Here is a 14479-nt window from a genome sequence, read left to right as displayed (position 1 = left end):
GAAATATACTCGTTGCGAGAATAACTAATGCACTCGCGATTATTAAGAGAAGCTTATTATCGAACAGATCGCCTCGTCATCGCACTACCAATCTGTTATTTTCTACAAACGACGGATCCAACATCAAGGTTCTATGGACCAAGGTCAAATAGCGACATCTCCGTGATTAAAGAGCAAAACTCATCGAAGCTTACATCCTTCGTCATTTATATCTTTTTTCTTTCTTTTATAACCTGTTCGTTCACCGAAACGAGTTTCTCTGATAATAACGTTCATAAATATTCCCATTTTGAAGTACAGTAGAATCTCGTGTATTCAGCCAGACCGAGGGACAAAATAAATTCAAACAGACTGGCATGGCAATGAGTAGTTTCGATAACAGAAGTTTGCTAGCTCGGATAATAGCAGCTGACGTTTGTAAAAATAAAGTCGAACGGTTGTTTCCACGTTACGTTTAATCGGACCTTGTTTAACGCACAGAATTCATTTTCAGTACAAACTGATGATCACATACGAAGGCTACGAGTGAATAACTGCTCATAGCAGTTTTAAAATTTAGGATTGTTATAAAAATTCTACCGTTACAGAGTTAAACGTACATTTTTCTACTCTCTTAATATACCAGAAATATCATTGCTTCCACCAGAATGTTCAAACGTTGTTTATCTCAACAGTTATATTTCTGGCTAAGATTCTACAGGATTTCGTCAACTATACGCTTCAATATATTTTTAATTTTATCTATTTCGTATTGAACTATTCTTTCTAATCACAAAGTAAAACAAAAATCAACAAAAATGTACTTATGTTTTTTTCCTGTGATTAAATTGATTTCAAATATCAATACACATATATAATCATCACTGTGGGTATTTCATTACAGTGTTGATGAAGTTTGAAAATGTGTTGTACAACGTCTACGACTGAGGACATAAAAGTTTTCTGCGATTGATTTTCAAATATTTTCGTACATCTGAAACTGAACATTAATTTGTATAAACACAGCGCAAGTATAGTCGAGGTTCCACTGTACTCGAGTATTCGGGTCGAATAGAATTGTTGATCCATATCGATCGCGATCACAGCTAGTGGGTCAAAACTAGGGAACCTGTTATGCGATTGAATTCCATAGGATGCACGCATCGGTGATCTTGTCGCCCGTGAGTTCACTGAAACGAGAAACGTTCGCGCGAGGTTCAAAGTCACGGTTAGAATCGATCGAGTCTCAATGATTTCCCAAGTGAATTATACTTCTACAGGTGATGTGTCGGCATGATTGGACGAGCGAAACGGTGAATCAAGCGCCGGTCACTTTCTTCCGAGAAGAATCGGTCAATGAAAAGGCAACGGAATGCCTTATGGGTTGCAGTTAATTAGATATGTAGCTGGAGTCATGGTTTATGGGAAGGTTCACGCAAAGTCTGTGATCAGTGGTAGTTAGCGTGACTCGTGGTCAAAGGACAATTAGCATGACTTGGTGATAAATAGACTTAATAGACTGCGGATTTTTATGCATCCGTGGGGGATTTAAAAGTGCGAAAGTGCATAGAAAACGCGTAACACGCAGCGATATATAAAATTTCCAAAGTAGAAGACTCCTTATGGTATTACGTAATCACTTCCTAATAGAAATATGAATTTATATAAAAATCCGTCGTTTAGCTGCAAAGCCCAAGGCTGTGTGTGTGTTTCCTTGTGTGAAAATTGTGTTATTTTAACTCGCTATTTTAGAATGGAACGAGGGTACAGAATAGTAATCTTATAATAATATGCAATTCTATTGTGTGGTAATTTAATCATTCCAGCATCACATGCATAATAACGTTTTGAATTTTCAGAATTCATCTTCATTACTATTTTCCTTGTGGAGGGTTTTTTTTTTTTTTTAAATTGGACATTAAAATTGTTCTAATTATCGGAGAATTCACAGGATATTATAATACTTTGGCCAGTGATTTGGTTTTCCTTGAAAACTCGACGAGGTTGCCTATCTTAATTTATTTATCTTACTGAAATTTTGTCTAGCTGTTGTATTTCATTTTGAGGGGATTAACTAAATAATATGCGAATAATTGGTAAAAGAAAGAGGGTAAGATGTAAACATAATACTAGATATGAAAACGATTATAAGAATTTTCTCTTAAAAGATTGAATGACATCTTTCTGATGCAATTTCTGATTATAGTGACCTCGTTTTTAATAGCAAACATTTGGACGTATAGCCTTCTCGGAAATGCATCTGGAACAATTTGGGTGTTTAAAAAATGCATTCGGAGCGCTCAACAAATAGCTGCTACACAGGCGCGTATAACCTGTTTAGGGTGAGTGATTTTACATTGAGGATAATGAGGCAGGAAGTTAAAAGTAAGACCAAATCACGAACAGATTCCGTCACTTGAATAATCGTTCAAATTTCTGTCAACTTTCAGTATTTGCAGCATTTCAGTATTTCTTTATAATCTTTTTCCCATAGAAATTAATTGCTTAAATCATTCTCAGAATTTCAGTATTATTTTTTCTGTAATAAATTTTAAATGTAAAAAAGTGCAATAACATATAAATATTAATAAACATATTCCACAAGAATATAATGTTCTGTTTTGAATGTTTAATGTATTTTGAATTGTTCTAAATTTTGACATTTAACTTTGAAAGATGTTCTTGATAAATTAGATCCAACAATTACTGTTATTCAATTTTGATACTAATTTTACTATTAGAATATTGATGGTATTTTATTTTAACGATATCAGATACAACATGATAAGTCCTATGTAATTTTGTTGCAACATCAATTGATTAGATAATCAAGAAATCAATCCAACGTTATGTCACAAACTCTGTTGAAAATATTCTAGTGGACTTTGATTTTGATTAAACAGAGTGATTTTCGTGAAAGAGAAACACGTGTTTATGTTCCACTTTCTTTTTTCATCAAATTAAAATTAATTATTTACACTGAATGTTTTGTACTTGTTTTCTTCTTATAACAGTGAAAGTACTAATTAAATGGATGATAAGAGTTTACAGTGTGACAATACTTGTTTTATCTTAAAATTAGAGTGCTATTTTTAACTTTATTTACCTTGAAGAGCGTATCGCTTCGATCTTCCAAAGCCAGGACCAACTTTGTCTTTAACGCCACACCTCGGTAATGCCATTAGCTTAAATGTTTCATCGTCGAAGTCACCTGAAAAAAACCGATTTTTTTTTATTAATAATTGCAAGTTCGATAAAAGAGGAATTAGTTACTCTTCCTGTCGTACGAAATATCAAGTATCTTCTTACGATTACTTAAATTTTTCCACTTTTGAGACAGATATAAGTACTAATTCCACTGTGATAATCAGATACTCTTCCACTTGAAACCATAACTTTATTATATGGTTATAATATTTAATTTAATTCTACTTAGAAATCAGTTTCGATCTTCGAAATTCTCTCAGATCTCGATATTTTCAAGGAAAACGACATTTTGCCATATATCAAACACACTTCCATTATTTGTTTCGCATCAAGGCTGCGTCGAATGTAGGTTCAGTACAGATCGTAGGATTCGTAGCTACATATATCGATCGCCCGACCATGCACGTTCCGTGCTACCTATTTACGATCATTCGTTCGTATGTATGTGTTTTCTTGTATCATGGTGCATATGCATCAACGTGACGTAAACGCATATATGCATAGTACAGAGAGCATGCGAGGACGTTAAGCTACTCGTACGTTCCGAGCAAATCCGAAATAAACCTTAATCGGATCATGCTGTTCGATCGAATCGATTAATCAATTACATTATTAATTATTGTAATATATGGAATATTCGATTTCATTCTATCAATCTATTTTTCAACATCTCTATTTTTCCATAGCTATGATATATGTAAATTGGACATTTTTTATTTTATTTTTGTTTGTACATAATCTTAATTTTGTAATATAAATATTGTAATTATTATAACGTAATATTTAATATCGCAATATAAATTCGTTCCATTTTTATATTTGTCACATAAGTGGAGAACATGTTACAATCCTAATATCTCTATAAACGTATCAGTTTTTTTAGAATTTAGCGAAGCACGAATCATCAAAAATCAAACGTTTTATACGGCGGAATTTAATACATAGCAACAGGGACTATATCAAATTCGAATAGTTAATATTCCTGACTCTAATCATGCTTAACAGATTACTTGTTTAATCAGGTTTGAAAACGCGATTCGATCAAGTGTGCAACGAGCTTTAGCTATCTCGTGTCACGTGCAAACAAGTCTCTACTTTGCATTGGGCACGCGACTGCAGGTTGTATGTACGTTTATTAATACTTCTCTGCGTGGAAATCGTGGTGTATTAACTGGAAGATCGTGCAAATCGATGTGAATACAGTTACGAACGATCGAGTTGTTTATTTTGGTGTAAACGTGTCGAAGGAAGATCGAAGATGTATCATTGGAACATTCTTCTTATTTTATCCAATATACTCTTCATTTTGTTTTCTTCTCAATTTGGAGTCCTGCTTCTGATGATTTAAGATTGGATTACTTTGTTCGCTCCATTAGAAAATTATCAAAATATTTACGATAAGATTTTTGCAATAAATACATTGCAATTTCTTTGTAAATTTTCTAATTCGTTCCACGCTTTATCAATGCCATTATCATTCATTAGAATAATAATAGAACTAGTACAAATAATTCACTCAGATTTGAAGAAGATAGAATAGAACACATATATATGATTTATATGATGTCAACAAAAATTACAACAATCTAAAATTTATTTCCAAATATATCGTCCCATTAATCTTAAAACATTGATTGAGATAACCGACGACGAAAGAAAGATCGATTAAACAAGACAAATTGCTTTCGTCAAACACATCTCCAATTATCAACAAGCAAGAAAACTCGCGTTTCTAAAATTTTCTCTTTTCTTCACGACGTTTCGGTCTAATCGTTAATGGAGAGTACGTTTCTTTCCTGAGTCGTGTAAGAACACGAAAACACGCGATTACGTCGAACGCAAATCGATTTCACGCGAATTTTCTCGCTTCTATTGGACGACTTCTTACGAAATGTATTTAGCACTCGCTTCTTCCTTTTTCTAGCGTATTTGTTACGTGTGCAGGATTTAATTTGCCGCGACTAATAAAGGGACAAGGTTGGCAATATCCAGCGAATATTTAGCAAGTAGGAAGTTCTGGATTCGTTGAACGCGTGCCAGAAGATTGCTGTCAATAAACACTGTTTCATCCCGCATAATACTCCCATTGGTAGCGTACAATTTAACAGTTAGATCATTCTTCCGTTCACCTTCGTGTTTTACTTTGTATCCATCGAGTGGATAATTCCAATGCTTGGCTTGGTTAAAAGCGACCATTTCATTCTTTCCTATTTTCCAAGACATTCTCCTTTAATGAGAAAAAAATTCATTTTAGTGTTTTATTCGATTTAATTTCCTATTAAGAATCAAATCGTACGCGTAATTGCAAAAGCGAAGAAAATACAATAAAAGATAGTGAAAATTAATTAGTACGTATTTTGTTCTTTCTCTTTTTTTCATTTGATTGAATTTCATTTATTATCGACAGCTCATTGATATTTTACCTGCGCTATTTTTATTATCTCTTGACGTGTTTCTTTATGTAAACGTCAATGATTAGTTCATCGATGTTGACGTTATAAAATCACGATTTTCTAGTTACATATACGATTTCTTTTTAAATCTTGCTTTTTCTTGTTCCTGTTTCACAATAGAAACTTCTGTCGTTCTTATTGTCCAATCTAATTCATACGATTCGTTTTAAATCGAATCGATGCAATATCACGGGTACTTGAGCTAAGTGAAATCCTTTCTCTGTGAAATATGACGTGACTTTTACCTGGATTTTGTAATAATCGATGAATTCGGTCACTTTTGCGTCACAAATTGCTCGTTCTGGTCAGAGATTCCATTATCTGATAAAAACTTTAGCAATCCTTGCTTGGGCAATTCGTCGAAAGAAGTGTTTTCCGTCTTCTCTGTCGCAGGAAATCATTTGAAAAACGTATTTACATTGCGATCGTGATTATAAAATCTTTTGTTATTGCGATATAATGTTAAATTGGCTGCAACTTCAAATATTTCACAGCACTCTGCTTTTATCTTTAGTGTCTCATTGTTCTGTGTCCGTTTTAATTACATTCATTATTTTAATTGCACTTGATTCAAGAATTTTAATGATGTTTAACAACACATCATGTAATGGTTAATATTATAGGCTACTTCAAAATGTAATCGGTTTACGTGCGTGTTAGTCGTAAAAAACGAAAAGATGACTGGTGTCTGAAAAGCATGCACGTATTTGTAAGAGGTGTTAATCAGAAGAATGTTTTTAAGTCAATTGTAATTGTAACGACCGTAAGCGCAGCTGATTTTTATGCAAATCGATAAATTGTCTTTTATACAACGTGGTAAATATAGCAGGATATACATAGGACGTTGCTTTGAATTTTATTCGATCGAGAAGTAACTCAATTTTGTTAGAAAATATATATCGATATACGATAGATTTGATAGGAGAGATACTACTTTTTTAATGATCGAGAAACAGATATTGTTATCAAATAGTAATTTGATTCGGTATAATATCGTACCAGATATTATGTATTAAAATCATTAAATTTGATCCAACAAAAATCGATTCAAATCAGAGAACGGAGTCTAATGTCGAAGAATTAAAATCGCGATTATTGACTTCTAATCGTAATTAATATCAGAAAAAGGCCGGATGACATGGTCGCAGTCACATCATGTGAGTCACTTTTTAAGCGCCATTAAATGAATCTGTTGCATTTCTCCGAACTCTGAGTCACACCGTTCAGCATCATCATCGATTATCCACAAGGAATCATCCCGTGACTTTACAACGCAAACTACTTACTTCCGATTCCTATACGAGCTTTTATAAAATTTTAAACGTTCCAACACTCGCGTAAAAGATATATTTTTACATTTATTGCGCGTATAGTCGATCGATGTACTTATCAAAATGATACCATCAATGAAGTTTGTATAAATAATGGAAAATTTTCCTCTTCAATTTTTCCATAATTTTTTTTTGGAATATACACATGTCCTGTCGCAATTATTAAAATCGCTCTGTACAATGTAACTTCCTTGTCAGTCGAATATTTATCCTAGTCGCAATAATCAGCTATCACAAAATTCTTGTCCTATCAGTCTCTAGAAATCATCTATCTGAGATAACGATTTATCAGCGACGCACTCTCGCTTTTCTCGCGTTTACCCAGGCCAGCCATTGAAATTTTACCGGAAGCAGTAATTTGTTTTCCTCGTCGTCGCGTTATTTGCCGACCAACGTTCTGTTAAGGCTCGAGCCTTGACAGTGATTGGTTCGAATTCGTTCGTTTTAATAGCCGGTGCCCGTTGAATGATTCTCATCGTCCACGCATATTGTCTGATGTTTATTCGTTCATTTTTCTATAATTTCTGCTACAGGCGCGGTTTCTTCTTTTTTTTTTTTTTATTTTTTCTCTCTTTTACCAACATCGATTTTTGTCCGCAGGTTCGAATCGCGTGTTTTCAGAGAAGACGGATCGGCCAAAGTGGCGTCTGGTCTCTCAAGGTCTAGAAACGCTGAAAAATCCGCTCTTTATTCGGAGCCGGTCGAACAAGTACGTGGAGATGTAAGCGTACATTTTGTCCGCTTGTTGCGAACCGAGAATGAATCGGAACGATTCTTAGAATAACAGGATGTTTTTTACCACTGGGCTAAACCATAATTTAAAGATAATGGAAGATAGAGCAGCGCTTTATTAGAGAAGATTAAGTGCTTTCGAATAATGTATCACGCGAGGTTTGATGAAAATTGACATTAATTTCGTTGAAAACACCTTTATGTTTTTAGCAATTGTAGAAAGATTGTATTTCTGTATTTTTGACGCGTTCACGTAGAATGATAAAGTTTGATAATAGAATTAAATCAAATGGCGAATTATAGAATTAAATATATAAAAACATTTTAGATTTAAATTGTTATGATATTGTATTTGCAAAATTCTCTGCACTACCATTTGAAAATACTTTGTGTTCCAATTCTGAGTGTATGTAGGCTAATATGTGGGTAAATTGACGTATTATCGTTTTACGAAATTATCATAATTTCAATGCTAGCTGTAGATTGCTGTACGTAGCTAATATACATGCTTTTGTGTATTTTAAAGCAGTCTGTCACCTCTTTAAGATACGTAACTTCGTGGCTGTAATATGTACTTGCAAGTACATTGTATTTATATTATTTTTTGACTCTTTATAATAGAAAACATAATAAGTATAATTTTTCAGATACGGTAACGTATTTACAATTAGATCGATTAGAAATGTGACTGCGGTTGGACAAATAATACTAATCGACAATCATAGCTAGTCAGTTATACTTTTTGTTTGCTTTCTTTCAATTTCGCTTCTGTCTCATAAGATCAGTTAGATTTCTTTCAAAGTTAAATCACGATTATAATATACACAAAAATTATGATATGACACGTAGAAAATATGCGATTTTTACTCATTTTTAATACACGTCTGTTACCTGAATACTGCAAACATTAATACAGTCACACGCACCTGCATTTTATTATCTGTACGAAGCCATGTCACTTTCTTGTGACGTCGCTTCTTATCTACGGCCTTAATTACTCCACGGCTGATAATTGAAAGTATTTTTTACTATTCAGCTCGCGGTAGAATAATAATTATTCGTGCGAACAAGTATGACGCGCGTGTCTTTTGACGTATAGGAAACTACTTTTTGGATCGAACTGTGGAATAATGCGTGGCGAGGCACACATCATTCGCATCTATTTCACTGCTTCTATCTAGCCAATTTACGGCTTGCTGCGAGGTTTTCTCTGAGTCAGAGCAAACAGTATAGTAATGTCAGAGGGACACCGAACAGATACCATCCACCGGTATGATTCATTCATTCGCGACAACTATTAAACTCAATTACGGTTTTAATATAGTACGATCGCAAGGACGTTTGTAAAAATTAATTGATAAGACTAAGACTGCTGCATTCGTACGATCAGAGTAGATCATTCGAGGTGTTTGGATAGAGGAAAGAAGCGCGTAATGGAGTTTTGTTTTACAGAATTTTGGGATACTCTGAATTTATCTCGAATTATTTGTAGACTTTTCACTTGGAATAGTTTTGCATTATTTTCTTCTTTTATTCCATTGGAATTTTTCTTGGATTATTCAATCGGAGTATTCTCGTCTCCATTATTTCCGTACAGCTGTATCGAATTATTTTTGGATTGTTTTGTTGCATTAATTTTGAATTATTCTTGAACTTTTCTGTCGGAATATTTTTGCATTCGTTCTTTAACATTCTGTCGGGATATTTATTCGATTATTCTTGTATTATTTCTTTCTGCAGTTTCATTGAATTATTTTTAGAATAGTTTACCGTAGAATTCTTTCATTATATTCCTTCTATTCCACTGAAGTATCCTTGGCTCATTCTATTTGACGATTCTTATACTTTTCTGTTCTTCCATTGAATTATTTTTAGACTATTAGTCTGCTGTAGTCTTACATTAGTTTCCTATTATTCGCATTATTATCGCACTATTATTTTTAAATAGCTTCCTCCTTATTATACGACGGTCTGATGTCTTTCGTAAATTTTGACTGTACGTACCAGTAATTCTTATTGAAACTTTTTTCTAAGAGCAAAGGTATCTATCTTTCCTTGATATTTTGTTACTACGTAAATAAATACCTTATAAACAATCGGAATACAAGACTCACCTGTAATATTTAATCCAGCAAAAGCTTGAAATTCCGAGATCGCTTTCGAGAGTGTATCCTGAGATATAATTCCACCACTTGTTGGATTGATAGGTTGTAAGTAGCCAAATTGAGACAGGTAGTTCTGCAACAGGTAAATAGATTCCATTCAATAGGTTTTCTTAAATAACGATTTAAAACACACACAGACACACATTCGTTTCATTGATACATGAAATTGTAATTTTCGATTTATATTACTGTTAATTCACATTCTGAAATTCACACCTAAATTAATTCACATCTGAGAGAATATAAGTTTCAAAAATTCAAGGATAATTTGATATTTCTACGATTATGCTGAAATCGGTATTTCATATGTAGCTTTTTAATAGAGTAAAAATAATAAGGCGATTCTTATTATCTCGTTTGATGGCCGGGCCGCTATATTTTGCACGTTGAAAAAATATAAATGGGACAGATGGTGATGTCGAGGGGATTGACCTGGCTGATGATTCCATTGCGGCATGATACAGTTATCTAGTCACGATGAATAAAAGGAATTAATATTCCGGCGAATAAAACGCCGCGCGCGTAAGTACGCGTTTCCGTTTTCCTTATCTCCTATTCCTGACTGAATCATCGCAAATTTTCTGGACGTAAAATTGTCTCTTATTCTTGACTGAATTGCAGCAAATTTTCATCAATCATTGATGCATAAGATCTGTTATCTTATGATTTCATCGACGATGAAGTTGCTCGTTGGTTCTCACAACAAATGGGTTCGTTGACTAAGAAATTGAGAATAAGATTCTGTAACATTTATCGTACATCGAGTAAAGGATTGAGAAACAAAAATGGATAGTTACTATCATTGGCTGTTATTTGGTATTTTATTTTTTGGAATATCTCTTGAAAGATGTTGTTCGAACGTTTTATAATTCTCTGTAATTTGTTTCCAGTCTCTTTCGTGATCGACAAATCAGAGAAATACCTTTAGGAATGTCCTAAAAGTATTAAAAGAATGGTCCAAAAGTACATATATTTTGTACTTTGATATATTGTAGTAAGACAGCGATAAAAGGAACAAACCTGTAATTCGATTTGTAAGAAGTAGTAAGAAATATAATCCACGTTAGCGGATAAACGTCTCTACCACGTAATAATTATCTTTTAATAAGCAAAAACTACAATGATTCAAGAAATTGCAAGCTACCGTATCGTTAAGAAGAAACTTTATTCGTCTGACATAAATTATCGAGAAATTCATTGTAAATAAGTCTCTCTCTACAACATCGGTATCTAATTTATTTATTAGGTACATACTATTTTACTTTTTCATTAAAATACACGTCTTACCGAGAAGTATAGTATATTAGAATCACTATCGTATCATTTAGCTCATCACAGAACAATAAATCGTTAAGTGACAATCATTACATGTAACATTCTAATGTCTGAAACACTTTAATAGTACAATTACGTGATAAATGTGGTATCGGTTGAAGTGGTTTTTAGAACCGCTCTATGGTCCTTTTCATTGTTAGCGAAATGACACGCCAATAAATCGTGAAACGAGCATTAAATCGTAACCGTAGCCTCGGCTGGCTCCTCGTAAACGCAAAGTTATGCCGTGACTCACAATACGGTAACGGATAAAAGAGATATTCATTCGAATAATCGATGTGCACACTCTGATCCAGAGAGAATTCTTGCTGCACTCGAACCTCTGTTGAGGATTCAGAATATGTACAGTTTGCATAAAAGGCGATGATTCATCGTCTAAACGAAATAACCTGTTCGTCTTTTTTAAATTCCAACTCGAGAATTTCGTTATTAATCCTTAATTAGAAATCTTTAGTAGGCAGCCATAATTTCGAGAAGTAATTTTGGAAGTGAACTAATATTTTTCAAACCTTTTTTAATTAATTTTTATCAATTAATTAATTAATTTTAATTAATTTCGTTTAGCTGTATATACGTGTGTGGTTTTCTCGCTTTTTGTAAATTCGTTTAATAAGTAAGAACTATAACTGGATAATATTGCATTGGAATATTGTACCAAAATATCGGATTCGAACGATTCGTTCATCTATGACTCGTATCTGTGTATCGTAGTTAGGATAGAGTTGGTCAAGTAGTTCTTCGAATGGCTGCAGAAACTTAATGTAAAAATTGTATTATAAGGCTGGATTATTCCATCCTTCGAGTATTATTTTTAACCTAATGCATTCCACCCTAAATACGTAGGATTCGAGCAGGATTCCGCGAGACACGCGCTTCAAGTATATCTCGAGCTCCAGAGGATGCTTATGTTAATCAATTCTGCTCGTATGGATTTAGGCTCGATATAACTTACGTACGTGAGATCGACGAAAATAAACATCGCGATTTGCATAGAGAAAAACGTATGTCTTATATATAATCGCTCTTCTAACAGATCAATGATGTTATTATATCCTATAATTCATTATATCAACACGAAATATCAGGATGATCGATCAATAAATCCATTGACTCACAAGACAAACAAGGAAACTCACTCGATAATCTCCATTGTTACAGTTTGCACATGGAAGAGGCAGGAGACGCCCATGGGGAAAGACGCAACACTAGTCACCAAAAATTGTATCTCGGTAACGATCGAAATTCTTCCACAGGATAAACTTGTTTTCTCATAACGAAAACCCATGACGACGAGGTAAATTCCATGCCTATAAAGATTACCATCGCTCGTTTCCATTCAGTGTCAATGATTCAAACCTGGATCACGCTTCCGCGTCTTACGAATCTCGTAATAAACTCGACGCGAGCTGGTTCCAGGAACGGTGTGATTTTTATGAATGAACGTAAGCGGAGTAAGCGTAGTTGCGAGAGCGTGTGTGTCACGCGTGAATGGGCCACTCCTTCCGACGCCCTCGTAACACAATCGTATAGTATAGACACTTCTGCTCAGAAGTATTCGAACACAACTATCTACGTACTGTACATGATTTTTGCCTTCAAAACGTACACGCGATATTATTTATGCAAATATCGAAGTTGCAAAGTTAAAGACGCGAGGAAATGTTTAACGTAAAATAACAAGACGTTCGATTCGACGAGGGAAATTAAATAAATGTTTTAGAAAAACACGTACATTCTTTTATAAAAAATACAGAAGGTCGGTCGGTTTTCAATTTTGAAAAACGTTTAAATTAAAGTTGGAATATTTATATATGGAGATATCGAGCTTCTTCACGACAAATCCTCTCTTAGTTTCAATGATTGGCGGTAGCACGTTAAGTACGCGAAAGATCACGCGGAAGATAAACTAACGAGCAAGAATTGTACTTATTGACTTTTGAATATCTTTCTGCGAGTATCTGAATATCTTTGAACGGTAGTGTTCTTGTTGTAGACGCGTGTACGTGCCGAGAAGCTACCAATTCTGAATCATTCACGTCTCTCTTTTCCTCTTCTTTTTTCTTCGCGGATTTTGATCGTGACTCGAACACCAGGTAAAATCGTCGGTGGAATTCAAGGATTCGTATCGTCATTGAAGCGGCAAGTAATATTGCGTGGGCGGTGATAAAGACGATCGGTCTGGCGAATGATCGCGAACCCAGACACGTGTACGATTCAACGTGATCTAATTGATCTCGCGGAAGTTTAACATCGTGTCTCATGCTGGAACATTGGTTTTCTTAATGATGGAGATTCGTCGTTTTATCCATTCATTAACGTACGTCTGACGTACTTAGATTGAAAACGATTTTCGTAATTAACTGGAATATAATTGACTTTTTGTGAAGCAACTTGTAAGTAGAATGATCGTATATATTGAATTACATATTCCAGCAGAGAAAATTATAACCATGATCGAGTAAATTACAACTAGGCGTACACCTGTTTTTCAGGTTGAAAATCTACCTCAACGAACAGCAGAATGTTTTGTGTAAGAAAATGATTTTCTACAGATTTTTACGGGTTTGTAATATAATTCCGCATTCTCCTATTGGTCTTTGTTGCTATTAGAGTTTGAGTTCGAAGCTTGTTAAATTAGTAATTGTTTTCTCCAACATCACAAGTAGGCAGAGATACGAAAAAGGAAAAAAATGTATATTTCGAGTTTTAAGTTGAGTTACTCAAGAGCAATTAATCACTGTTTGTTACATTCGACATCACAGATAATATAGACATTTATTATCGATGAAACATCCTATATAATAATAATAATTTTGCACAAGATAAAGATAAATTGACCACAATGTCCCTTTCTGTTTTATGACGAACAAATTCTTCAAGGCGACGTGACGAATCGTGGGTGTGTTTAATCGCATTAGTACTCAAGCATTCTATTGTATCGCCATAATTCTTCAATATCTCTTACGTACAAGATACGACATTACTTTAACTCATACGTAAATTAGCAACTTTAAAAATCGTACTAAAAATACTACATTTTTATGTCTTTCAAGAACACACACACACACACACACAGAAAATAGCATATTACAATTAACAATTTTTTCATAACAATGTCCTGTTCCTTTCACAAAGCATAACATCATTTAATTTACAACACTGAAACAACTCGTAAATAAACGTGCCGCGGCTTATCGCTCGCACCTCCGGCGACGAAAAGACACGAATTAGTTGCGAAGGAGATCGTAGATTAACGAAAAAAAAAAAAAAAGAAAAA

The 14479-nt window shown here is 34.0% G+C and overlaps 1 protein-coding gene and 1 pseudogene across 4 annotated transcripts in view; one reads left to right on the top strand and one right to left on the bottom strand.

The window, feature by feature from the left end:
• The window catches only part of LOC117212916 (matrix metalloproteinase-14), a 40489-nt gene that overhangs the window by 10169 nt on the left and 15841 nt on the right, over window positions 1-14479 (bottom strand). For all 4 annotated transcript variants that reach the window (XM_033458057.1, XM_033458058.1, XM_033458059.1 and 1 more), the window contains exons 2-3: window positions 9817-9940; window positions 3086-3190 (exon numbers count right to left, since the gene is read on the bottom strand). In XM_033458057.1, coding sequence (XP_033313948.1) covers window positions 3086-3190; window positions 9817-9940 — 229 coding nt within the window. The remainder of the gene's footprint in view (window positions 1-3085; window positions 3191-9816; window positions 9941-14479) is intronic.
• On the top strand, window positions 673-14271 carry LOC117212918 (annotated as a pseudogene).

This window comes from Bombus bifarius, unplaced genomic scaffold (genome assembly GCF_011952205.1).
Source record: "Bombus bifarius isolate JDL3187 unplaced genomic scaffold, Bbif_JDL3187 scf7180000008417, whole genome shotgun sequence".
Lineage (NCBI taxonomy): Eukaryota > Metazoa > Arthropoda > Insecta > Hymenoptera > Apidae > Bombus > Bombus bifarius.
The sequence above is the reverse complement of the archived record's forward strand: the minus strand, read 5'-3'. Positions and strand labels throughout refer to the sequence as shown.